Source organism: Mustela nivalis (genome assembly GCF_964662115.1).
Source record: "Mustela nivalis genome assembly, chromosome: 1".
Classification (NCBI taxonomy): Eukaryota; Metazoa; Chordata; class Mammalia; order Carnivora; family Mustelidae; genus Mustela; species Mustela nivalis.
The window spans coordinates 57,068,008-57,089,340 of NC_139020.1; the positions used below are offsets into that span (position 1 = coordinate 57,068,008).

At 37.3% G+C, this 21,333-nt stretch overlaps 1 protein-coding gene across 2 annotated transcripts in view; it reads right to left on the reverse strand.

The window, feature by feature from the left end:
- Positions 1-18,964: 18,964 nt before the first annotated feature.
- LOC309844934 (uncharacterized protein NECTIN3-AS1-like) overlaps positions 18,965-21,333 on the reverse strand; it is a 60,048-nt gene continuing 57,679 nt past the window's right edge. The window contains exons 2-4 of one of the 2 annotated variants that reach the window (XM_082692363.1): positions 21,078-21,270; positions 20,578-20,945; positions 18,965-20,353 (exon numbers count right to left, since the gene is read on the reverse strand). In XM_082692363.1, the coding sequence (XP_082548489.1) occupies positions 20,039-20,353; positions 20,578-20,841 (579 nt within the window). In that variant the 5' untranslated portion in view covers positions 20,842-20,945; positions 21,078-21,270 and the 3' untranslated portion in view covers positions 18,965-20,038. Of the gene's footprint in view, positions 20,354-20,577; positions 21,271-21,333 lie in introns of both variants that reach the window. The other variant, XM_082692362.1, reaches the window with a different exon arrangement.

The window sequence follows — 21,333 nt, forward strand, 5'->3', positions numbered from 1 at the left end:
ATTTTAGGCAAAAGTGATTCCTTCCTCCTGGAAACTGAAGCTTAAGATTTCCTTCCTTCCACTGGTCACTTTAAACAGAAGTTGGGGTGATTTAACAGGGGAACAGAGTCAATTATCTCCACATTAAATCATAGGGGAAGGTAGTTGAAATGGAAAATTTCTAACTGATCACTATGAAACAGCTAACCAAATTTTACAGTCAACTAGGAATTAAATGGTCCTCCATTTTATGTCCTGTTAATGAAGATAAATTGGAGAGATTGCAGATAGAAGACAAGAAAGTGGGTTCAAAGACAGCTGCCCATGGTGGAGGAGGGAGACCTCCTGGTCAGTTTCAAAGTCAACCTCAGGTCTACCCTGCTATAACAACTGGTAGTAAGATCCATTCTTATGTGTAATAAGTGTAATATGTGTCCCCTGTGAGACAGGTTTCAGGGAAGCACACCTATAATGAACAGGAAAGGAGGGAAAATTGCAACCACTGTAGAGAGAAAGCAGGCAAATTGTTGGGACCTTGACTGGTTCAACTGGGAACTGAGACAGGGAAGCACACAATGCTTAAGAAAGAATGGCAACAGCTGGGCAGTGTATAGCTCAGCCCCTCCCACAGGCTAGCATGGCAATCTTAGATCTGGATAAATGTTTGCTGTCATCGCTGCTGCCTTGGAAAACAACCCTACTCCTACGTCGAAATTACATGAGTATTTAAGAGCTGTTATCTTGGTGATGTGGCGGTGGAATACTCCAGAATAATGTGTGCTCCATTATAAAAATTGCCTCGTAGGAGTAAAGACAAAGAGAAGGCATAAATCCTGAGATTCCAAATAGAAATCAACGTGGCTGTAGTTGTTAAGGGGTCTCCAAACTGACTTTGAAGGTATTGGTTATGATGACCTTGCTATTTGAAATTGGATTTTGATTCGATCAAAAACATTGGAGGTTCATTTAGTTGAGCTATGAGCATCTGCTACACCACTCAAAATGGAAAGTAAATATGACCCGTTTACTGAAGCTGTGTCACCATCTCCCTGCAAGGCCCCTGATCCTCTCTCCTCCCATTTAGGAACTACTTACTGCATGTAGAGAAACCCAGTAGTTCCCATTCAGGAACTACTTACTGCATGTAGAGAAACCCTGGAGAGATGTGTGAGTCACTCTCTAATGACTTCATCATCAGTGAATCCAGTAGTTGCTCTCCTAGCCCTGGCTGTCACAGACATTGTGACTGGAACCAACCCTGTTGCATAGACTAATGGTACCAGGAATGCTGCTTGGATGTCACCAGTGCCTTATTCCTGGCCGCTGGTACCTGATTACCAAGACCAATTCTCATTCATGTAGAGATCCACCAGAGCTACCTAAACTCCACTGTTATTTGCCACCAATGAGTGAGTGGGTCAGGATTTAGCGCAAATACCTCTATCTCATTTGTCCAAAGGTTTCACTCTATACTTGATGTCCTGTGGGTTAGCAAAACAAAAGCCTCAGTCTCAACATCCCTGACTGCTTATGACCCCCAACTGATCTTGAATCCTCTTATTAGAAATTTGTAAAAATATACAGTTTTGCAGGAAGCATTGCTTTTTTGGGCAGAACATTCAAATACATGTTTTTGGTTTTTGGTTTTTTTTTTTTCCAAAACAACATTAACACAGTCACTGAATTACTCAATTTAAATAAAGCTTCCAACTCCAGTCTCCTCTGGTAGAAATAAAAAGTTTATGTGTCAGAATAAATTGAGGAAGATGCAGAAATGGTCATTGAGAAGAGACAAACATTTCATCTTATTCTATTTTTTAAAAAACATTACTGAAGATAAATGATTAAATATTTTATAGAAATTACCATTTTAATTCAGATGCAAACTAGAGAACTTAGTATATGAAAAGGGAACTCTGGATGCTTACAATCCTTCAAAACATCAGAATTTAAAGCTATTAGTTTTCATATTATCTTTTGAGCCATCTATTAAGTTCCTAGCTGAAAATTAAAATATATTAGTAAGAAAACAAAATATCAAATCCTTTCATTCAGTGAATAACAACAGATTATAGAGCTGAGAATACACTAAGTTATTACATGAAACAGTGTCAAGGATCCAGATGAATTTCTATTTTATTTTATTTTCAAACAGTAAAACTCACTTTTTTTAATGTACAGTTCTGTGAGATTTTAACATGTATAAATTCTTTAACCATGACCACAGAGAGGATGCAGAGCAGTGCTAACACCCCAAAGAGCTCCCCTGGAGTGTCTCTTGTGTTCTGACCCTCCTCACTCCAAAGCTCCAGAAAAACACTGATTTGTTTTCTATTCCTTTTTTTTTTTTTTTTTTTTTTTGCAAGGGGAAAGAGCATTTCCAAAATGTTATATTAATGAAATCATAAAAAATATGTAAACTTTTGAGTTCTTTGACTCAGCATAACTCTGAGGTGAGTCATCCAAGTTCTAGTGTGTATCAGCTTATTCCTTTCTATTGGTAAATATGTTTCCCTACTTGGATTACCATGGTGTGTTTCTGCATTCACGCACTGAAGGATATCTGCCGTGCTTCTTGTTCTGAGTGATCATTAATAAAGTTCCCATAAACATTTATGCACAGGTTTTCATGTGAACAAAAACTTTCCCTTTTTAAATATATATACCTAAAGGTGGGATTGGTAGGTCGTAGAGTAAGTGTATGCCTAACTCAGAAACTGCCAAGCTGTTTCCCAGAGCTGCTGGACCATTTTGCACTCCTATCAGCAATGTACAACAGTCCCTGCTGCCCACCGTCCTCATCAGTCCTGGGTTTCATTAGTAGTTTTTATTTTAGACAAGATAATTGGTATAAATGCTATTTCATGGCAGTTTTAATTTTCATTTCCCTAGTGACTAATGGTGGAAAACATAGTTTCATGTGCTTATTTGCCATCTGTATATCTTTTTTGGTTAAGTACCCATTTAAATCTTTTGCCCATTTCAAAAATTGAGTTATTTTCTAACTTTCTTTTAATTTGGAGAGTTCTCTGCATATTCTGATACAATCCTTTGTTTGATATGTGATTTGAAATAATAAAAGTTTTTTATAAAGTCTAATTTATCAGTTACTTGTTATGGATTGTACATTTAGTATTGTATCTAAGAACTCTTTTGAAACTGAATGTCAGAAAGATTTTCCCCTATACCATATGGAAGTGTTGTATCACTATATCATATACCTGAAACTACTATAACATTGTATGTTAACTACACTGCAATTAAAATTTTAAAAATAATTTTTTAAAAAAGATTTTTCCCTGTGTTTTCCTCTAAGTGTTTATAGTTTCACATTTTCATTTACATCTCTGATGTATTTTGAGTTAAGTTCTTTTGGATTAAATTAAAGAAGACAGTTCATTGTTTTGCATGTGAATTTCCAAGTGTTCTAGATTTTTTTGTTGAAAAGAATGCCCTTTATCCATACAGTTGCCATAGCACCTTTGTTGAAACTCAACCACTTCTGAATGCTGGATCTATTTCTGGATTATCTCTTCTGTTTCAGTGTTCTATTACCACATTACTCTGACTACTATAATTCTATAATATGGCTTAAAATTCAATAGAGTGCTTCTTCAACTCTGTTCTTTTAACTATTCTAGTTCCTCTCTTTCCACATTAGTTTTATGATCATCTTATTGATAGCTACAAAACAAATCCTATTGAGATATTGATTGGGATTGCATTACGTCTCTAAATAATAATGGAGACAACTAACATTTTAACTGTTGAGTCTTCCAACTCATGAACATATGTTTTTCCATTAATATCAGCAGTATTTTATAGTTTTCAGCATATAGATCCTACACCCATTTTGCTATATTTATTCCAAGTGTTTCATTTTGGAACAACCATAAATACTACTAATTTTTTTTAAATCTCAATTTCCAACTGTTCATTGATAGTATATAAAAACATAATTGAAGTTTATTTATTGTTCTTTTATCCTATGACCTTGCTAAACTCAATTATTAGTTCTATAAGTTTTTAAAATAGATTCCTTGATATTTTCTACATAGACAATCATATCACCTACAAGTAAAAACTCTTATTTTTTCCTGTCCAATCATTTGGGAAGAAAAGGAAAATGACTTGCATTTCAATTTTTAGACATATTGCATTTACTAGAATTCTAGTACAATATTAAATAAAAGTGGTGAGACTAAACATCCTTGTCTAGTTTCTGTTGGGGAGAAAGCAATCAGGCTTTCACCATTAAGTATGACATTAGCTGTAGGTTTTTCATAAATGCTCTTTATCTGATTGTTCATGTTCTCTTTACTTCCAAGTATGCTGAGAGCTTTTATTATATATTGGATGTAGAATTTTGTCAAATGCTTTTTCTGAATCTACTGATACCATCATTTGTTCTTTTAGTCATTAAGTCTGTTAATGTGGCTATGTACATTAACTGATTTTAGACTGTGAATCAAGGACTGGTGGAATGATCCGTCATTTCTAATTACTTGGAGAGTTTCCCCAAGAAAAACCTTCACATGGTTGTGATTTATTATTCTTTTTATACATTGCTGGATTTGCCCAATATTTTTGAGGATTTTTCTATGTTCAAGAGGAATATTGGTCTGTAGTTTCCATTTCTCATGTTGTCTTTGTCTGGTTTTAGTGTCAAAGTAATGCTAGCTCTGTGAAATGTGTTGGGAAATGCTCTGTCCTTTTCTATCTCAATAAGAAATTTGAAAAGTTGATGTTATTTCCTCCTTAGGTATTTGGTAAAGTTAACCAGTGAAACCATCTGGGCTTGAAAATATTTTTTGAAGATGTTTAACAATGAGTAAGATTTTTTTCAATAGGTAAAAGATGACTCCAGTTATCTCTATTCTTAATTGATTTTGATATTTGTCTTAAAAATAATTAATTTATTTCATCTAAGTTGTAAATTACATGCATAAAGTAGTTCATAATATTTCCTTATTATTCTTTGAATGTGTTTTGGGTTGTTAGTAATATTCCTTCTTTTTTTCCTGATCATTTCTGATCATTTGTTTTGACCATTTGTACCTTCTTTTCTTGGTCAATTGCACTAGAGTTTTATCAATTTTACTGTTTGTTTTTTAAAAGAACCAGATTTTGGTTACATTGATTTTTATGTTTTCAATTTCATTGACTTTGCTTTTCTATTTGTATTCAGTATATTTTGCTCTTTTTTGTGTTTCTGTAGGTAAATAAACATAGCCATGTTGAGCTAATAGCCATTGGGTTTATTCCTTTTCTTCAGGTAATCCCAGTGACTGTGGTGATATGTAGAAGTGAAACAGGCAAGTGAAATGAACACCTCTGCTGTGAATGTTTTAGGAAAAGAAATTTTAGAAATTTTGTAACTAAAAGCAAACTACAATGTTGAATGTGGATATTAGCTTTATTCTACACTTTTATTCTTAAGATTAATCAGTCAACTTCACATTAATAAGTATTGGCCATAAGGGCGCCTGGTTGGCTCAGTTCACTGGGTGACCTTCAGCTCAGGTCACGATCCTGGAGTCCCGGGATCCAGTTCCAGGATCCAGTCCTGCATCCGGTTCCCTGCTTGGCAGGAAGTCTGCTTCTCCCTCTGATCGCTTCCCTCTAATGCTCTCTCTTTCATTCGCTATCTCTTGAATAACGAAATGAAATCTGAAAAAATATATATATATTGACCATAGTTTTTCTCAAATATTAAATTACTGATTTGAGAACTTTCTTTTCTCATATAAATTTTTAATGCTATAACTTTCCCCCTAAACACTGCTTTAGCTGTGTCACACAAATTTGGGGTGGTTATATTTCCATTTTTATTTAGTTCAGAATGATTTTTAATTTCCCTTCAGATTTCCTCTTTGATACATTATTTAGTAATGTTTTGTTTAATTTTCTAATGTCTAGAAAATAATGATTTACAGATATGATTCTGTTATTGCTTTCTACTTTGATTTTGTTATGATCAGAGAACATGCTTTCAATAATTTAAACTCTTTTAAATTTTTTTAAAAGATTTTATTTATTTATTTGATAGACAAAGATCACAAGTAGGCAGAGAGGCAGGCAGAGAGAGAGAGGAAGGGAAGCAGGCTCCCTGCTGAGCAGAGAGCCCAAAGCGGGGCTCAATCCCAGGACCCTGAGACCATGACCTGAGCCAAAGGCAGAGGCTTAACCCACTGAGCCACCCAGGCACCCCTAAATTCTTTTAAATTTAATGAGGTTTGCTTTATGATTCATAATATGGACTTTCTTAGTGAATGTTCTATCCATGCTTGAAAAGAATGTGTATTCTAATGTGACCTGGAGTGTTATATAAATGTCAATTAAATAAAGTTAGTTAATGGATATGTGGATATTAGCTTTATTCTACATTTTTGTCATTCTGAGGGGTAACTGATCTAGGCAGCTCTGCAAGGCTTGGCCTCACAGTGTTTCTGCTGCCACAGGACTCCTCTCCGCAGACTGTGCCACCACGTGCTGGTAGGGAGAAAGAACTTTTGGAAAACAAAAATTAAACTGGAAACTCACTTGCCAGATCATTCCTCCAGTCCTGAGATCCTTATCCATTCTGCTTGCTTTTGTCCATCTGTCACTCAGTTGTTTAATGTCTTTTATTCTGGGGTATTTTAGTTATAACTAATAGAGGAGATAGGGTGGAGTGTGTTTACTCCATTGTGTCCAGAATCAAAAGTCCCTTTCCAAAAAAAAAATCTAAAATGGGGATAAGAGACAAAGGAAAAAAGAAACCTACTTCATAAGAGTATGTATGACAAAGAGAATATGTGATAGAATATTTCTGGCAAATGATAATGCTAGGATGAGGCCTTCATTTTCCACTTCAGATGTATCCTTCCATGTAACCCACCAGGGTTGTCTCCCCCACCCCCCACCGACTGCTCCCTAAGGAGTCAGGAGTGAGATAAAGTCATTCATTGGTGAGTTTGGAGAAACACAGGACATGCACTGCCCAGCCACATCTATTTCCTCCTGCTCTTGCCCAGAGAGACGCTGTGTTCTCATTCCTCTAAGTCATATGATAAAATTAGTGCCAAAGGCCATATCCTTTGGAACTAATAAACAAAAATTAATTAATTCACTAAAAGACCACCCTCTCAATAACAAAATATTCAGTTATAATATGACTATAAGGCATGTACCTTAATCCCTTATTGTGAAAGAGTCTAATTCACTTTTTTATTCCCAGTGTTTAACACTTTGCTGAGTAAATGAACACATAGTAAGTGCTTAGTAAATGTCTACTGAATAAACAAATAAATGATTCAGTGAATAAAAGAATTCCAATATGCATCATGTTAGGTATACCTTTCATAGGAACAATCTTTTGTTTAATGGTGGTGATTCCATCTCAGATAGTCTCTGCTTCCTCAATAGATGTAAGACATCTTGAAATATCCAGCATTTACTCTATCCCAATTAAGACAGTTGCCAATTCATTTAATCACATAAAACTTCTCTGAGGTAGGTACTATTATTATTCACATTTTAGAACCAAGAAAAGTGCTAAGCATAGAGAACAGGTGAATTGTCAGTGGTCAGAAAGCCAGTCAATGATAAACCCATGATTCAAACTGTGAGAACTTGATTCTAAAGTTGATACCAGTTTCAAACACACCAGACCATCTCCCAAGGCAGACCGTCTATAGCCCTCACCAACACCTTGTTCATAGGTAGACTAGTTCTAGGCCTACAGTCAATTTATCTTTCCCTTCCAACCTCCAGCATATGTATTCCTCGAGACCTGGCCTGGCCACATCAACTCTACCATCTCTCCCCATGCTTCTACCACTTGGGGCTACACAAACACAGCCAGAAATTTTTTCCACAACCACCTCAAAGGATTAGCTTACCTTCCTCCCACCGTCACCAGCCCTGCTTGTGCAAGCCTATGAAGTCCTTTGTATCGTCAGGTCTTACCAGTTAAGAATAGGGCACAGTGAACTGAAAACAAACAGTCACTTGGAAGGGAATGATAACATTTAGGGATGATAAACAACAAAGAAGTTACAGCACTTTACATATAATGCCTTTCATTTTTCAATACTATTTCTCTTGACTTAAACACCGGTACACTTGCAAATTTTTTGTCATTACAAAAAGCTATGACTCTTTCCCTCTGGCTCCAAAGTTAAAAAAAAAAAAAAAAAGGCATTAATAGAATTCCTAATCCCAATAATTTGTTTATTTCATAAATTAAAAATGTGTAATCTAAGTCAAGTTGGAATATTTCTTAGAATAATTATGCAAAAAGTAAAATATGAAACAACTAATCCAGAAGCAAAATGGGTTTTAAACTGTTTCATGTGGACCATAGACTCCAGATGAACTCTGACCCCTTTTAAAAATGTTTTATTTATTCATATGAGAGAGAGAATGAGCGGGGGGCGGGTGAGGAGCAGAGGCAAAAGGAAAAGCAGACACCCCATCACAGGAATCGACCTCAAGACCCTGAAATCTTGACCTGAGCTGAAGTCAGATACCTAACTGACTGAGCCACCCAGGAATCCCGGGCTCTGACATTTTTAAAGGTATAAATGTTTTACCATGCAAGTGCCATGGTCTCCTATCATATTGTATGTATATTATCTGCCCCAATAATTCTCAGATTTCAGTGTGCATAAGAATCACACCTGGGCAGTGAGGCAAAGAATGACGTTAAAAATACTGCTTCCCGAGGACTAGCCTCAAGAATCTTTGGGGACAGAACCCAGGCAATAATACTTTGAAGGAGCTTCTCCAATGATTCTGATGCCCACAAAGTTTGAGAAACATGGTTATATATTTGACTTTCAGGACTGACCAATACAGGCATCGTCTGTAGGTGCTAAAAAGAAAAAAAAAAATTTTTTTTTCAGATAATTAGTCTTGATGACATCTCTACTCCAGCATTAAACACTTACTCATATTGACCATTGTGCTGATATCTTTCTTAATTTTCCACTACTTACATACCTCTTTGACAAGAAGTCCAGTATGGGCTCCCCAATATAAAAATGTGTGGGGTTTTTTTCCACAAATATCAAATAAAAGTGCAATTACGATTTAAAGAAGTCTGGTCCTATTTGATACAGATAAATGTACTATTCCATTTTTATGTATGTATGTATGTATGTATGTATGTATGTATTTGCTGTGTGATTTACGACTTTTCTTGTCAATCTATTTTCTAGGTGTGTGGGTGTTTATATACATATGTATTTGAATACACAAGGTATTAAAAAAGATTGACAGCTTGACAACTTAGAAGTTTTCCTCACTGTGTAGCATTTTGGCTGTTTACATATCATCTGCTAAACCTCAACCAGCAGGCAACAACAACAAAAAATTATGTTGAAATCATTGGAGAAATACTAAAATATGTCATGTGCATTTGCCTCAAAAACATCATTAATAGCTCTGTTAATTCTTGTCAATCACCATGTGTTCTTTATCTTCTTGGTTATTTAAACGTAATTCCTATTTCCTTGTTGAAGTCTTTTTCTAGTACCTTTAGTATCTTCTACATAACTGCACATTTTTCATATTAAAATCAAAATTGCTTTCCATTTGATTTGTCTTCATAGCCCTTCAGTTGCTAATGTTACTACTACAATTCACAAAATATTCAAATTCCAAACTTTCCTGTCATTTGTTGAATCAAAACAGTCACCTGAATGCTTTTTGGGTAATTTTATTCTATGTTTATTTCTGCAAGACAAACCATTTCAGAATGCCTAACAATAAATTACCACCTGTCTAAAGAAGTCTTGCTGTTTGAAGGGTTCTTCAAAGCTTAACTCCTTAAAGTAAAATGTAGCAGGTTCATTTAACATCTCTTCAAAAAGAAGAGCTTACACAATGCAAAACTAACCTGTTTATGAGGTACATGTCATATTAGTATCTCGAGACATGCTACAATGAATTTTCTGAAAGCAATGGTAGTCATTCAAAACCAGAAATGGAACTTAGGATATAAAAAGAATTAAACTTGATGAAGGAAGACAGCACCCAAGCTTCAGAATAATGCCTTTCAAAACGTGCTTCCAAACACAGTATTAAACAGTTCCAGCCATAAGTTGAAGAACCTATGGAACTCACAGAAAATGTCCATTCTCAGCCCCATGGATTGTCATCCCTACAAGGGGAAGAAATAAAAACAAGTTTGTTTTCAAATTCTGCCTAGCGTCAAGGAGAGTAACCCCAGCTGCAAAAAGCGGTCATGTGATTTCTAGGCCCCATGAGAAAGATGGAAACTGAGGTGCCGTGATCAGGACAACACCTTTAATCCTGCACACGAAGTTGTCTAGTCTCAATAAGTTATCAGATACTAACCAGTAAAGACGGCAAGAAGCCTTACGTGGCATGGAGTCTTGACAATGATCTCACTCCTGAGGCTCTGCCTCAACTCTCCTAGGTAAAGGAGTCCACGGCCCCATTCATGGAAGTGTCCAGGGAAAGAGATAAAAATCCTGCTTTTATCTGTGTCCTCAGTTCTTTAGGTCTAGCATGTTCCATTCCAGTCAAACCCCCAAAGAGCCCCTGTCCTGACAACAGTGCTCAGACATACCCGAATCTTCAACAGAAGGCTAAACTATTACATTAAATCACTGAAGCATATTGGATCAGCTGAAACAATACAATTGTGGGAGATGAATGTTAGAGTACTTCCCAGAGGCTAGTATAAGACCAATCACAATCATCTCTCCTTTGCCTGGGAAGATTCTGTTGGCCAGATTAACATTCCAGAAAAAAAAGAACTGCCATGTTCAATCCTAACTGGGCTTTGACAGTCTCCTTTGGATGGAAGGAAGCAAGGTGATAGTAACAAATATAGTTTGAGAAAGAAAATGTATTGTCTATGATCTCTCTTTCCCATCCCAAACCCTAGACAGAGAGAGGTTCTGGCTTTGGGAAAAGCTCAATCACTTGTGTGCTATTGCTTCATCATACAAATCAATAGCAGTTCAATTGTGAATAGAACAGATGCAGAGAGGGACTAAGAAGTCACCTGGGCCAGCTGGTATAGATTTTAGCAAACCGATTTTTCTGGGTTTCCATGCAAAGTCCTAAAATAGATAATTTTTTAAACCATTTGAGTGCCTCTTCTCTGGCAGAGAGGGCAAAGCTGCTGGCATTTGATTTGTTGGATACTCTTCTCAGCTGAACTCTAATCTGCCCTGAAGGAGAACCACAGCCGTTATTTATAGTTCACCTGTGATAGGTAAATAAATATTTACTAACAAAGAATGTTGATACATACTTCAGCTATAGATTTTCCTACGATTTTTCTGTCTATTTTCAATTGGCTGGGTAAAGTTTTTCTGAGCCTCCAGTCATGATGTTTGGTCACAGAGAGAGAAAGATTAGGTTCAGTTAGCAAATAGCTAAAGGTCCATGCTTGTTCAGAATATCCCCTTCTACTGGCATCGATAGGATAAAGTGAAGATTCCTTTTTTTTTTTTTTTAAATTCTTGACACTCAGTTCTTCCTGCTAAATTACCTCAACCAGCTAATGCCCCCCCATCCATCCCTTTGTCCCATTTATATTGTTTATATTTTTTCCCAGACAAGAATCGTGACACCTCTTACATGTAATTAGAACCATCTTTTCCAGACTTTCACAAAAATACCTCCTCCCTTTGAATATGCTTCTTCCAGAAAACATCTCCTGCATACCAGAACAGTCTTGTCACCCTGGGCAACTTCAGAGGTACCTGAACTGACATTTCTTTAATTAGGGATTATATTTTCCAAAGCGGTCACAATATCCCCTATTGTACACAATCCACTGTGATATTGACACTCCTCCCTGGGGCAGGAGGGGTCCACATTTCTTTCCTTTGAGTATACATGGCCTGTGACTATAGCAGAATTGACACTATCTGCTTTCTGTGACTAGATCATAAAATCTAGTTTCTGTCTGGTTCTCTAGGAAGCTCACTCTTAGAACACAGCCGCCATGCTGTGACTGGATTCTAGGCTATGAAGAGGCCCCATGTGGAAAGAAACCAAGTCCCTTCCCTACAGCATGACTGAGCAACCAGATGACAGTCAGGACTAACTTGTCAATCATGTGAATGTGCCATCTTGAATGAAACGTTCAGTCAAAAATAGAGCTGTCTCTGTTGTACTGCATGAAGTGCAGATGAGCCTTCCCAGCCAAACCCCCACCAAACTGCAGATCCATAGGCTAAATGAATGACTGTCATTGTTTTAGACTACTAAGTTTTCAGGTAGACTATTAGGCAGCACTTACCCAAAATGAGTAAGGCGGTATAGTAACTGATACATTTGGGAGTGGGGGGTGCGCGCGTGAGCACGAGCACACACGCATGCACGGTACTGAGACTGCTGAAAGGGGGATATGTTACTTCTTAATCACTGAATATAGCAGTTCTGAATCTACCTCTTTAAAATCAGCCTAATGATGGGGTGCCTGGATGGCTCAGAGGGTTAAAGCCTCTGCCTTCGGCTCAAGTCATGATCCCAGGATCCTGGAATCAAGCCCCGCATCGGGCTCTCTCCTTGATGGGGAGCCTGCTTCCTCCTCTCTCTCTCTGCCTGCCTCTCTGCCTACTTGTGATCTCTCACTGTCGAATAGATAAATAAAATCTTTAAAATCAGCCTAATGCTGATCCCATGCCCTGTCCCACTTAACTGAGGAAAACTTCCTATTCAGTCCCTCTGGAGCCTCTCTTCCTCTGTGCCATGACTTGAGAGCTGTGTTCAGTACCAAAGCTCTGCAAAAGCTGTAAGAGCATGAAACAAAATCTTGTTTCTGGGAATGGTACATTTAATTTTACATATATTGGAATTCCGGTCTTCACTGAATTGTTTACTCATTTACTTGACAGGCATTTACTGAGAAGTTGTTATGTGCTTATTAGAGTGCTTGGCACCATGCTAAGCACTGAAGACAAAAGATGAATTAGACTCTTTTGCAATTAGATGCTAAGAACATGTCCCATAGTCATGTAATAATTGGGTTCTGTATACAGAAATAATCTCTGTCTTACCACACAGAATCTCTTTAGGTATGGTTATTCTACTATCTCTGAGCCACACTCACAATATTGAGGCTGAAAGTGCAAACATTTAAGGTTAGACTCCCCAGGTACCTCATACAGTCTTCCCTTTCGAGACCTCACAACCTCTTTCCACACAAAGTAGTATTGCAGAAAAGTGTCCCGCCTACCTGAGGATAACAGATGTATAGTCGCACCCTGTGTGCTAGGTTCTAGTCTGAATTCCTTCCCCACGTTATTACGTCCCTTAATCCTCACTAAAGCCTTAGGAAGCAGGTAAACTATTCCCATTTTTCATATGAGCAAATTGGAGCACAAAAGATATATAATTTGTTTGAGGTACAAACAAATTACATGCGAAAGCCAGGAATTGAACCCAGACACTGTCCACAGAGGTATTCTAAAATACTAGATTATACTGCTCTGTTGCCATAAGAACAGACAAGAATTTAGAAGTTCCCTTCAAATTTATTCTGTTCAACTTTCATGTTTAATTTTGACTAATGTGGAATGTGGAACCGTAAGTCAGATCATGACTTTCTACATTCTTCATGATACAGACTACTATGTGTTTTCACATAAGGTTTCCTGTAATTGTTCCTTTAATTTTATGCATTATTTTATAAAAATATATTATTTGTAAGCAAGTGGTTAAAAAGAAAAAGAAATGGCAATCATCTAGCCCAGATATATAGTGGAAGGCAGCTAATCAAACAGCATATTCTTAAATGTCATTACTGAATCTAGGCTGATGCCCTTGCACATCTCTATTCCTATACTTTTCCCTTTGGGGGTCTGCTAACTTGGGGAATGTTATCTCTTTAGAGAAGATCAAGAATGTGATCTCCCTCCCAACTATAAATCAAAGGCAGATATAAAATACAAATATGGAATTCAACTGGCCCCATCTTATTTCCCACTACTCCCCACATGTCTAAGCTACTCCATGTCTCCAACATATAACAATATTGCCACATCTGTACCTTTCTTCATGATGTTCTCCATCAGAATCATCTGCTTTCATGTCCTTCAATGCTGTCCACCATTTTCCTTCAGAGAGGACCCTCCCCCTAAAACACTACATGGCTAACCCCCACTTTTATCTGCTGTTCAGATAAAAGTCCTTTCCCTTCTCTTTACTCTTTCCCTTGTGATTGTCTCTGCACCATCTCTGCCTTTATTCAGCACCTAACTTTCTAGCTCTGTCTTCTGTTCCTGACCCATCTCCTGAACTCCCTATCCTTGGACACAAGGACTCAACCATAAGGGCTGCAGCATTTCTGCCAACATTCTACTGGATCTGGTTACACTTGTGCTCTGGTTCCATCCAGCCTCCAGAAGTCCTTCGAGTAAAGTAATTTTAACCTGTTTGTCTGTGGGACTGGATAAATCTTGACTGTGTTCTGCCTTCAAGGCCCACGTCAAAATGCACCTATTCTAAGAAGTCACCTCCTATATTCCACCTTGCAATAATCTTTCCTTTCTATTAGTGCTTACTTAACACTGCCACTCTTAAGAGCTCTTTTGAATACTTTTGATAGTACTCAGTAGTCATTATGTGATTGCTTCACTTATTTTCTCTGAGCAGGCTATAAGTTATTTGACAGCATCGAGCAGTTCTTCTATGTTTTATATATGTTTCCTTTGTTTCACTTTGAGATAAAATAGCTTCAGTTTAGGTACAGATATTACATCCATGCTTATTGAATGGGACAAAATAAAATCCAGATGACAAAACACACTGGAACTTAATGACCCTAAGTCTTAGTGAAATATTCACAGGTAGGTAAGGGAAATGGTGAGGGGGTTATCAAGATACAGGGAAGGCTTAACCAAAGACAATCCCTCCAAAATTCTAATCCATCTGGGAGGTGCTTCAGTCATCATTTCTTTAACAATCCTTGCCACAGTGATGTATTAGGATATCTCCTATCATTCAAAAGGATTTGAGCAAGAAAAGTTAAGAAACACTACTCTGTTACAGTCATTGAATAAATTACCTTTATAATGAAGTTTTCTTAGAAAATGTTGTTTAAAAAGATGTTGCATTAAACTGTGGCAACTTAGGATCAGATGAATGTCTGTTCTAGAAATCACGAATAAAGGCCCAACTAATATTGATTTTACAGGTTATAATAGTACAGAGGTTTTGGCTTGCCAAGTTCTGGGGTAAAATTTTCTCTAGAGACACTCAAATTGGGAATAAACAATTATTAAATTTTTGCTCCACATGATGCCCCCGATGCCCCCCAAAATAAATTGAGTTCTCTTCAAAATAAAGATTGACATAAATAACTTACCCTTGTATAGCACTTAGGCAGTTGTCTTGTTTTGTCATCTAAGAATTCAACAGGTACCCCAATGTCAAAGTTCCCTAATACAAAAGAGCCACTGGGCTTTTTCAGCAAAGTAACCTCAAGAAATCCCCAAAACTACCTACGGAGTGTTAATTCTCCTTTTTTAGGTGAGGAGACCAAAGATTAATGGGTTTCAACAAATAGCCAAATTACACAATAGCAAATGGCAAAACTTGGATTCCGTATTTAAGTTTTTTAACTTTTAAGTCCAGGCTCAGACAAATATCTACTTATATAATTACATAATACCTTGAATTACACACAGAAATTTGCTTCCTAATTTTAATCTTAAAATGAAACCAAATTTTAAATCAGTATGAATTGTAGCTCTTGAAAAGAGATGATGAGATGACTATTTTCTATTTCATCTATTATTTTTTATATATAAATTTTAGCCAGAGATTTTTATTGAGCATCACAGACCACACAGCTGTTTGGATACTAAATGCTCATTGAAATGTATTCTTTTCTTTAGTTGTACCATCTTTATAATTCTGCTTTCTTCCCTGTAAAGAGAAAGATATTCAGGGGATACTTCTCATGGTAGTTAATAAAAATCTCAGTTACTGTTTCATCATTATGTATGAATGGATCTATTGTTCTGCTCACCAGAAGAGCTACCACCGTAATGATCTAGCACTGTGTATTTTCACAGGCATCCTAGAATCAAAATGGTAATTACAACTAGAAGAGAAGTCAAATTCACATTAGAAGTCGTTTAAAATAGAATTTCAAAATTTTGAACTCATTTAAAATTATGTAACTCGTGTAAAAATTCTTTTAATCTGTGTTGAGTTTTCCTCTTCATGTACACTATTAAAACCTCTATTAAAATAGCCTTTCTTGGGCCTCTCACCAAATGCAGAACTGACTCTAAACCAGAAGGAGGGAAAAAAAGGGAGGGAAACTAGGGTGCTCATCAAAGGCATCCTCTAGAACTGGGAACAAGCAGGGTAATAATGGAGTGTCTGAGATAGTTCAACACAAAGGTTTCATGATGAGAGCAGAGCTGCAACTCTTTACGGCTGACGGAATCCAGCTCAGGAAAGCCCCAATCCAATCTTCCATGTACAACAGCGATCCTCATGTCTTGAGTTTGGGGGAAAAAAAGAAAAATGAAGAATGTTCCTTGACCACTCAGTGTAGTGATTTGAATCTACCAGTTTTGTTGTTCTTTTATTTTGTCCTGAAAGAGGCCTTGTCAAATCAGAATGAAAAGAATGTTTTGAAGCGTGAGAAAATTCAAATTTTTCTATTTAAAGCCTGGAGTTCATTAGCAGGAGTAGACTTACTTATTTCAAGGGTCAGTGGATTACCTAGAAGGGCCTGTGTCTCTGCTACCCAAATCCCAAACCATTCCCCTGAAAACAGTTTAGAAACATTCTTAAGTCTATTAGATTTCTATGAGACTTAATTCATCTTTGCTATGCTTTGTTTTATGATCCTGTCAAGTCGAGGGTCCTGTTTTGATTACATGCTATTCCTTTTTCTCTTGATCACTTTTCAGTTAAGTAATTGTCTCATTTTAATTAGTTGTAATGATTAAAACTTTGTTTATATTACACTGCAATTCTATTTTATCAATGACACTTAGGCTAACTATTTTATTATTTACTGCCCAATAGAGAAATTTTACCTGGAAGAAATAATCTTTTTATCTAAACTTTTTCTTTAATTGAGCTATATTTATTATATATGTGTTAAGGCTAAAATATAAATTTTGGCAAATAAGAGAAATTGCCTGTTGTTGACATTACAGGATTAGACTGGATACAAAGAGATTATATAACACTGTAATAAATACTGGAAGATGGAATGTAATGAGTACAGGTTTCAGAGACTAACAAACCTGGGTTTGGATTCTGTATCAGGACTTACCAGGACATTTCTGAACATAAATGGTCTCATTTGTAAAATGAAAATATTAATATTAACCCCATGCAGACAGCTTGAAGATTATAGAAGATCCGTATAAAGTACAATATTGAACCTAATGTTAGTTATTGTTTGCTTTAGCTTTGCCACTAACCAGCGAGGCTATCTTGAGATTGAGCGTCTTCATTTCTTTGTGTTTCCGGTTCCTCCGATAAATAAGGACTAGATCATTTCTACTTTTTCTGTTAAAACTCAGTTAATAAATAAACCCTCTCTATTTATTCTCTGTAATTCTAAATTAACCAAAGTTTTCTTGTGTTAAAATTTCCCAGGTGAGTAAAGGCAGCATTGGTTGGAATTTGGATAGTAGTGTGGGAACAAGATGACAAAAACAAAATGTCCACCAAGGAGTATTCCCATACAGAACACTGGGACAAGAACCAGAGTAAAAACAATCACATTTAGAAGATACAACCACAGGTGAGGGACTAAATAATCTGTTTAAAGAATTTATGTTATAACTCCCTAGCTGATGTAACAAATGTTCTTTGATAAAAATCATGGAAAGGTTTAATCAGCCTGCCTAATCTCAGTTTACTCAACTTGTAGCAATGAGCATCCCACCACCTACCTAGCTATGTGCGTTCCCATGAGAAAAAAAGGGAACAAAATAGATTAAATATGGTCCTCTTTATACTCATCAAGTATTTCTGTTTACAACACACCAACAGTATCTGTTTCTCTGACTTGCAGGGAAACATTTTTTTTTAAATGACCCCCAGCCTTTATCTCTCATCAATAGTGGTAGGTTTTATTTTTAATTTGTTTTTACTTTGATACAGCTGTACTATTTTTCTGAATATATTTTGCAAAAACAACTTTATTTAAAGACATAAACCATGTTTAATAATTCAAGTTATAAAGATAGCAACACAGAATATGAAACCTGAGAACACATAAGTTCTTCTTTACAAATACAGTGGAGGAGACATAGACACCTTTTTCCCCTGTTTGTGAGGGAGGGGTCAAGACATATGAGCAACAGAGTTTCAGAACTAAGTACTTATCCAGATCTTCCCTTATCTGAAATCTATACTCTAAATTTGGAATAAATAAACTTTATGTGGAAATCAGCATTGTAGATGGGAGTGGGCATATGGCTAACCAGACTGGAATGAAAGTTTTTCTATGATAGAACAACTCATCCTGAAACACCTTATGATAAGAAACAGTAACAAAGCATTAATAACAACGCTTATATCTACCCTCTTTTGAGCTTTTAGTAATAGGCTCCATGATGCAAGATTTTCTGTACATTATGCCTTGTGTGGCATAATGTTTCTTATATTACATTGAGAAGATATGTACATAAATATAGTTTAGATCATTTGAAATTTCACGTAATAGCTTGAGCCCATTTGTAATGCTCAATTAGCTCTACTAAAATGTTATACTGTCTAAACAATCGAACACTCTTTAGACAACTAAAGGTGTCAAAGCCTGACTGACTTGAGAGTTCCCTCCCATTTTACTCCAAGCATGGAGTATGACATTTTACAAAATTCCTCATCCCAACTTGAAATCCACACCACATCATAAAACTTAATCCAGGGCAGTTTTTACAAATCAGGCTTAAGGATCTTTGCCACTGCTCCTGCAAATCATTCCATTCCCTTTCCAACTTCATTCTTCTAATAGTACAAAACCCTATTCTGGGCAAAAAAGAACAAAACAAACACATTGGTTATCTTCTCCAATTCTAGTGTGGTAACCATCAGGGTTAGTCCTAAGGAAGGGAGACAGATACTTTACACATTTATTTCTATTTGCACCTTTATTATTCTTATATGCAGTGGGAAACTGGAACAAGTAGGAAATAACAACAGGTAATTAAAGCTACAGGGGAAACTCTCAAACTCTTCTTAAACCTCCTCTCTCAAAGTAGGGCATAAGATTAGTTTAAACTCTTAGTTTACATCCTGGGAAGAGGATTAACCTAGTGTGCTGGGAAAACAATGGGAGAAATGAAATAGTCTTGAACTTTTCTTAAGTACTTATTTTCTTTAGGGTTCTCTGAAGAACATGGGATTCTGTGAGAGTCTGGCTAAAGAATAACAAGGAAGGAGGCTATTAACTTATTTGACTAGGTTTAATACATATGGCTAGAGAACACCAGAGGCACATTCAAAAGGAAGAGCCAGGTAGCTTACCAACAAGTGACAAAAAGAAAACCAAACCATGGTTAGAGATAGAGGAGATGGTAGTGTTACCCTGTCCAAGAAAAGTAGCAACCACCACCCCCTGAGGCATATCTGAATCTGTTAGAAAGTGGCAGAAGTTCTACAAAGTACTGAGGATGAAGAATTCAAAAGGAATCTCTAGCCAAAGGTAAAAGATAATGAGAGGAGCTGGACATGACACATCTCCACTTAGCGGCTAATATCTGGAGACATTACTCAAAATGATGGCATGGGATGGCTTCCATCCTCAGAGAAGGCAGTGAGACTTGAGCTAACTGAAGACACGAGTGACATCTGCATGAATTTTGGGAACCACTGCTCCAGAGTGAATGCTACTTCAGCCTAACAGGAGGAAGTAGGAAGTAATCCCACTACTGGGGTTAAGTGTTAAAAATTTCAGTTACTTTGCTTTTACCACATCTTTAGGCTTAAGGATCTCAGCATAAAAGCTGCTCTCTTTTTGATAAACAAGAACTCAACCAACAGGAACAACGATATGGAGAAAACTACAAAACTAAACACAGGGAGAACCCATAGCCATACCAACATGCTACAGGCCCTCATGAGGCTGCACTCTGTTTTTGCCCAGATCCCTCAGCAGGCTAGGTCTCAGAGACTTGGCATCACCTCCTGCCTCAATCAGCTCAGTACCCTGCCTTCCAGGGCGCTTCCGCTTCCTAGACCTCGAGAAGGTCCGGCAGACACAGCTTAAGAAGCGACCAAAGCAGAGTGGCGGTGATGCCAAGGATGTCACTGCAGGGGAAGAGGGCCCAGGCTCCGAGGATGCTGGCTGCTCACAGGGCTGGATTGGACACTCCTGATGAGTCACACAGGCACCCTCATCCTGCTGACTCTGTAATGGGTTCTGCAAGGAGAAGAAAGAAGTCAAAGCCCTCAATACCAACACACATACACAAAAAAAGCATCACCCTCTGAGCCAGTTCATGCTTTATCTGGGCTTAAGGATCTCAGTTTGTTCTTCAAGCTCTTTACCCCCACCTCCTCCCACTGCAGGGGAAGAGTTGCCATTATTTTTCCTAAGAAAATGTGGCAAGCCCAGACTTTTGACACCCCATGCCTTATCCTTACTTCACTGGGAAGGTCAGGATCATCGTCGTGAGCACTAAGTACAGTTGGCTTTGTATCTACCACTTCATCTTCTTCACTTTGTGGTGGTACCAAAGGTGTTGGAAGGATTGGGGGGCATAGGGTCTCCACTTTCTCCTTCCTCTTGTTCTTTCTCATTCTCTTTGTCCTTACAGCCTTCCTAAGACGTCTATGCTTTTTTGGAAGTGGATCTAACTTTCTCCTCTGGACTGGAGGCATGACAGGCTCTTGTGAAATGTCACCCATTTGACTCTCAGATGTCCCCTCCAATGGCTCTGATGATGACTCCAAATTTCTCTTCAGAGGATCATTCTCCCACAGGTGGAAGCTCTCCTCTGTACCTTGAGTATCTGGTGATATGTTCAAGTCATCAGTGACATGTTTTGGGATGGAGATTGGAGATTCCCAACCTCTTTCATTGAGGGTTTTTTTTTTACCCACTAGGCTGACCCCAGCCAGCTTTGCACAAACAAAAAGCTCACCACAAAAGGATCAAGAGTAGAATGCAAATGGAAGCAGTTAGTACCCTGACTCTTTCCAATAATTCATCTTCAGCTATCATAGACACAACACTATACTGATCTCAGATTTCCCCTCTAGACTTAAAAAGGAATTCAATGGCCTTCAAAGATAGTCCTCAGTTTGTTCTTCTTGGCCTGGGAGAGCACAGATTTCCTAAAAGGAGAGAGAAAATCATTGAAGTAATTGCTCCATGGATAGTAGAGTTCTTCCTGCTCA